Genomic DNA, 6,679 nt, shown 5'->3' with positions numbered 1-6,679 from the left:
TTAAATTGAGAGTACGCAGTCAATTGTATCATTTGTGTGGATGTTCAATGATATTGATATGTATATAAAGAAATGTTTGCAATTAGACGAAGTATTATTTTGGTAGAAAGTCAACTCAATCTGATTTTCAATTTTTGAAAGAAAAAGTATTGGATACTAACATATTATCTTTCAATTTATTGCTAACAATAATTAATTATTATATTTTAAATACATATATAAAGAGACACATTCAGAAAATATATCTATAAAGACACTTCTATTAAACATAGCCATAATAAAAACATTTTTATTAGACACATCTACGAAGACACTTTTATTAAATATAATTATAAATAAGAGTTAGCATAAGTTGGCAAAAATGCTATTTGTAACGTAGTAGAACCGTTTTTGAAAATATGGCTCGCAAGATAAGGCTATATATGTTTTTGCCGTAGTTTCGGTGTCTCCATTTAGTATTGGAAGAAATGTACTCGATACATATTACACGGTTCTTTATCACCTAAACTAGTGTAGGTCTTAGTGTGCACATGAGATCTTTTCTCGATTTAAATGGCGATAATGGTGAAGTTCTTTAAAAAGTTAATTAAGATATAAAATTTTATTCATATTTCTTTTTATTTTATTTTATTTTTATATTTTTGCTGTCTTATTTTTTTAGAAGTTACTTGTTTTAAAATTTTAAAGCAGCGCAAGCCGTGAAAAAACGATTTTTATTTTTCTAAACCAATTTACCTTTTAAAATTCAGTTTCAATTTGATTTTTGAATCACAAAAGTGATTTTAGATTAGATGCAGTTTAGATTTTTATAAAATGCAATTCATGATTCCATGTCCACCTTATCGCTTAAATGAATTTGGCACCTAAAATTATAGTACCCATCCTCATTCGACGGTCAGTGGACTCTAGCAGCTAATACGTTTGGCAATGTATAATGTATTATGTATATTATGAGACTACGGAAAATTTTGATTGATAGCTGCAAAATTCAGCTCCAAGTCCTTCTGTCGATGTCATTATTCATTTATATAAGACAGAAGATATCAGGATGCCCAGCACAAAAAGAAAAGGATATAAAGAAGAAAACATTAATATACATGTGTCAAGAATGAATAAAAAATTAAAGTGCTCCCACAATCAGGACGATTCATCCGACTTGACGGAAAGCTTATCACTATCAACTGCTAATCCTGGTGGCTGATGGCTATCAACGGCCAATCTTGGTGGCTGATCGATTTCCTTCCGAGAAGCTTCCCATAGTTGTTGTTCTATACCCAGCTTCCTCAACTCCAGCAAACCTCGCTCAACTGTAATGAAGCAGAATGCGTGAGTTTCATATGAAATATCATCACGTTGTTCTTTCAAGACTACTTAATTATTAACTTGAGAACATTATTAACATGTTTAGCCTCTTCAGACATCAGAACCACATAAGATCACAGCTCTTCTCCAGAAATACGTTAGCCAGGCCTGTAAAAGTTGGAGTTATACGTGCATACCACATGCTTTAACAAATCCATCTTGAACAAAAAGGAAATTAAACAAGGGCAAAACATGTATATTGATATAACTCATTAATTTTGTCAAACGAATTAGCCAAAACAGAGGGCTTTAACATCAAATGAGGACAGATACTATGATTTCAGATAACCAAGACAGATTGGCAAGTATCTTAATCTTATAAGTACAAGCAACAAACCTCTTTGAAAAGAACATCCTCTGCTTCCTCATCACTTAATTCTGGAGGTTAAAAGGAAAACGTAAAAACAACAAAGAACCGTCAGGTCATCTACTAGACATATCATCTTTGAGTGAAGAAGCAGTAAATGCAAGCACATCTGTGCCACATATATTAAACCTGTCCCACATACCATAGTCCATATAATAACCTTTTTTTTTTATGGCCTACAAGTATGCCTAATAACCAGTTCAAATACAGCCAGCCAAGAAAATTTTTCTTCTAGTTTGTAGATGCCATGGGTGGACTCATATTTCTCACTAATAGTCAAAATGAGAATATACCATGCAATCTCAATATAAAAGTACCAAATTCTACGTCTGTATTGTCAACAATTCAACATAACTACATCAAATTCAAAATACAACAAAGGCTGATAACTTTCTTACCAAATGCTTCCACAAATTTGGGATCACCTGGTGATTTGGAATCTGAGAAAAATAGAAACGTGAACATTAATACAACACTTATCTTCTAACAGAGATGATTTTTCAGTACCAGCAGGTCTAAGAAAATTTTAAAAATTGTTTACAAGTCAAAACTAAGGCATAACCCTCTTAAGCTAAAAAACATCAAGAACAATGCAAGATTAAGACATGCCAGATTTATGCCTGTAATAGGGAAACAACAAGAACAACTACTCAATTAATATGGCACAACTATGTCCCATTTGAGACAATAGAATAGGAAAGTGATGTTTGCGGACAAGATCATATGATGATGTAATACATATATACCTAAAATGGAATGTCGGACAATATTTGGACGTTTGTGTTGGCCTAATGCAAGCACAACAGCATCTTCAACCTACAAAATCAAATTCTGTCAAAATCAGAAGTCCAGAAGAAGGGAAAAGAATTAATCATTAATAGAACATCAGAAAAACCAGTTATGAAAAGGGATGTCTCATTTCAACATAACATAGGATGGAAGGGAAAGGGAAAGGGTATGGGTTATTGGCATCCCCATTTCTTGACAAAATAATAGGCATCAAAATAGACTTCATCTTTATTAGAATGTCCAAGAGAAAACGTGATATTAAAGAACAGAGCAAGGAAAGCAAAAGTCTTTATAACATCAATGAAGAACCTTAAGTGAAGCAAGCTCCCTCAAACCCATCTCCACCGAAAGCATGCTCTCAATGTTTCCTTCCCCAGCAAGATCGCTCAAATCCCGAACAGGTTTACTTCTATCTGGATCTGGATCATCAGAACCTGATATATTCCCTTTCTGTTAGACTTCATTGTAGCAAATTTAAGATAGGATTGAAACTAAAATTTAGACCACCAACACACTCACTTTTGTTCCAAGATTCCTCCTTAGCTTTTTGTCCAGCAGAGATGACAATTTCAAAAGGAAGAGGAGCTAGAGAAGACCAATATTCATGCTTGGATATTGCTACATCTGCACATATGCCTATAAAGCATGGGGGAATATGCCGCCAGAATTACAAGAACAGGAAAGTTAATATGTGAGGGAGATTTTGAAAAATATCCTTTTGTCTAAGTATTCTTCTGTAGACAATAGATATCAATACTGGCTTTGTTACCATGTTTTACAGCAAGACCCCAGTAGCGAGCAAGCCAGCATCTTTTCAGAACTACTTCCTCCTAAAGACAGACAAAAGAATGAATAGAGTTGGAGATTGATAGGAAATAGAAGGCCGTTAATTCTAATTCTCGTAATAAAACAAACCATTTCTTCTTGGGTCAAAATCATTCTCTGTGTCATTGTGCGGAGTGCTTTTGCCTCCACTTCAGCTTCTTTCTGTTGTTCTGCAGCAGCTGCAGTATCATCTTTCAGGTTCTGATAAAAGAAAAATAAGAAGGCATTAAATAAACAAAGCACGAATAACAATTTAAAGAAAAATACTTCCTTCAAGATCACCTGAATTTCAACACGAAGAGCATTCATTTCCTCCTCTCTCCCACCCTGCACTTGTTGGGCAGCCTTTAGAGCAGCCTGCAACAAGAATAATGAAATGACTCAGTCTAAGAAAAGAATTTCCAATGAAACAGCACTGATGAGCTCATTGCTAAACGCCCGAAATTGAAGTAGTAAACTATTAGAATCAGAGCTAGGGAATAAAAATATCAAGGATTATATAGATGGCTGCATGATTCCATAACTGCCTCTCAGATGCATTCGTTTACACAAAAAGCAACCATGCAAGATCCTCCATATAGCAGGAAGCCTTTCTTGATAATATAATAGAGCACGTCAAACTTTCAATCTCATTTATTTGATATTTTTGTCACATTCAATATTTTATTCTTTTGCACACACCTCTCTTTGACGCAGAGCAGCTTCCTTCCTGCAAATATACCATGCAATTAAAAAAGAAAAAATTAAAACTAACCAAAACAAAAGCTCTAAAGTCTAACCAAAACTTATTTAAAGAATTTTAGACCAAGTTTACCTAGCCACCCATTTGGTTTCCATGGATACACCTTCTCCAAGAGAAGCAACCTGCCGAAAACAAAAGGAACAAGGACATAGATGTCAGCATATGAAAAGTACAGATATGGAGAACATATTAACTTCTATTTGTTGAATGTAGACCAAAACTAAGATTGCTTATAAAAAAATACTAATCCAGAATCCTATATTAAAATTGTGGTGTTAAAACAAACTTGTTAGCTTTGCAAATCGGATTAATTATCTAGCAAAATTTACCTGTTTCTCAAGCTCCCTGGCTCTAGCTTCTACCTCCTCTCGTTTTTGCTCTGTATATCTTAGCTGTAAACATAATGAGGGATATGTACTCAATATTGCATAAAATGATCATAAAATCAATTTTGCTTGGGTGTGAAGGAGCATACCTTCTCTAATATGGTCTCATTCTCTTCTTGTAGCATATCGAGCTGCAATATCAATATAATCAACTTCAAAAACAGTCCTTCAGGGATTCCAATACAAAATTCACATAAATAGAGAGTAACAGTAAGCATAGCCAATATATGAGTTTAAACTTTTATACAGAAATTTACTCATGTGAATACTATATAACTATACTTCATCACGGAGTGCAGAAGCTTCACGTTGATTCCCGCTATCTGTTGGCTTATGTTGCCTGATATCTAATGGAAACCTGAAATTGTTAACCACCAGTTAAAAATCAAAGCAGCATGAAATGTCAATATTAACCATATGGCCAATAAACTATTAATAAACCCATCATTTCACACACATGCACCCACAAAACTGTAGATATATATATGTAGTTATATGACTTCAGTGAATAAAATAAGGGTTTGAGTTCATACATACATCAAAGCATAAATTCCATGAAAATGCAAAAGGTATTATTAAAAAAAAAAAAAAAGAATCTGTATGTTCAATATTACGACATCCACATGAAACTAACTAGAAAATATTGGACATTACGAGATTTTTTTATATAATTTCCTCTTACTATTTCTCTCAATAAGTTTATGAGTAGAGAACAAAAGGTTTCAAAAACTTGTTCTTTTAAACATCCAACAATTTAGCTTTATACTATTATTAGCTGAACCTGAAAATGCCAGAAGGAATATCACTCAGTAAATTACTTTAGCATCAAGAATATGAGGAGTTGGAAAGTTCAGCTACCTTTTGTCTCTAGTTCTATTGGGAGGATCAATTGGAGGTACAGCCATCGGAGTTTGAATTGTGGATTTACTTGGTGGCACTATCGATGTTGAACGTACGGACACTGCCGGCCTTCCAGCTGATGTTGAACGTACTGAAACATTATGGTCCCAGAAATTCCGACCTAACTAAAAAATCAAAAATAAAAAATCCAACCTGTTACTAGCTTAACTATGAAACCTCCAGATTATGACTAGAAACCAGCTTAACTGAATTCAAGTTTCACGATATCAGCAAAATTCAATTTCAAAATAAAAAAATAAAAAAATAGAGACATCGGACACCATCAGTTCGATATTACAGCTAATAAATTCAAAACACTTGCCAACTTTCATGCCATAATTCAACAAACGAGTTCAAATAAGCACAGTAAATGAAATAGCATGCGAAGCAACCATTAAAGGAATTACCGCAGGAGATGGAGATCTATTAGGCCTAGAGGCAGAAATCGGAGGGATGGCCATGGAACTGAAGCCGTTCTTACTGCTGGTACCGTTGTTGGAGTGAGAAGAGAGAGAAGGACGCCTCGGAGCACGGAACACGAGATCATCGTCGTCTTCGTCGTCGTCGTCGTCGTCGTCGTCGTCAAAGGCCGTCCTGGAAGCCATGACCTGAGCAAGACGTTGTGCGGCCGCTTTCGCGGCAACGTTACGATGCTTCATGGTGGCGGAGGGACCGAGACGCGAGTTAGGATGAGCCGGGGACATGACCGGCGACGAGGAGCCAGTGCTACTGGAATCGACGCTCCACTGGCGCGCATAAACCGGACTATCAGTTCTTCTCCGATCCATCACCAGTCGCAGTGAGAAAACGTATGGTATCGTTGACGAACGACAAAGACGGAATTCCTGGGAGCTAGATTTTGTGGGGAAAATTTTGGGAGGGAGAGGTGGTGGAGCTGAAGCTTGTTCGAGTCATTGTTGACTCGCTGGTCTGACTCGGACGGGGTCCGCGTAACGTTGGTGAAGTCGTTTTGTGCAGTTGTGCTGTGTCGCGTGCGTTGAATTAAACGACGGCGTTTCACCTGTGAGAGGGGATTGCGAATTTGCGATGACGTGTAATGAAAGTACACCTGTTTTCTGCTCTTTCTGGGAGGACAATGTATTTTGGCGGCGTCTTAAACGGTGTCGTTTCACACATAAGTTCACCTAAATAAGTTCTTGCCATTTGCCAAACCGCAATATTTACCCACAATAGTAAAAGTGGATTTCCCCGCTTTATTTAATTATTTCTCGATTATGTCAGAAATTAATTTATAAATAAAAAAAGTGTAATTTAATTGGCTAATTTTATAGTGTCTATAAGTTAATG

The 6,679-nt window shown here is 35.8% G+C and overlaps 1 protein-coding gene across 1 annotated transcript; it reads right to left on the bottom strand.

Moving 5' to 3' along the window:
* Positions 929-6,397, bottom strand: LOC107633517 (coiled-coil domain-containing protein SCD2). The gene is made up of 16 exons (XM_021119224.1): positions 5,779-6,397; positions 5,330-5,496; positions 4,754-4,829; positions 4,561-4,602; positions 4,415-4,477; positions 4,158-4,207; positions 4,025-4,052; positions 3,626-3,700; positions 3,434-3,544; positions 3,288-3,348; positions 3,038-3,154; positions 2,828-2,952; positions 2,476-2,545; positions 2,128-2,169; positions 1,700-1,740; positions 929-1,470 (listed from the first exon to the last, which is right to left on the bottom strand). Exons 1-16 carry the CDS (start codon positions 6,157-6,159, stop codon positions 1,414-1,416), a joined length of 1,506 nt encoding a protein of 501 aa, XP_020974883.1. The 5' UTR covers positions 6,160-6,397; the 3' UTR covers positions 929-1,413.

The sequence above is a fragment of the Arachis ipaensis genome, chromosome B03 (genome assembly GCF_000816755.2).
Source record: "Arachis ipaensis cultivar K30076 chromosome B03, Araip1.1, whole genome shotgun sequence".
Taxonomy (NCBI): Eukaryota; Viridiplantae; Streptophyta; class Magnoliopsida; order Fabales; family Fabaceae; genus Arachis; species Arachis ipaensis.
This window is presented reverse-complemented; position numbering and strand designations above follow the sequence as displayed.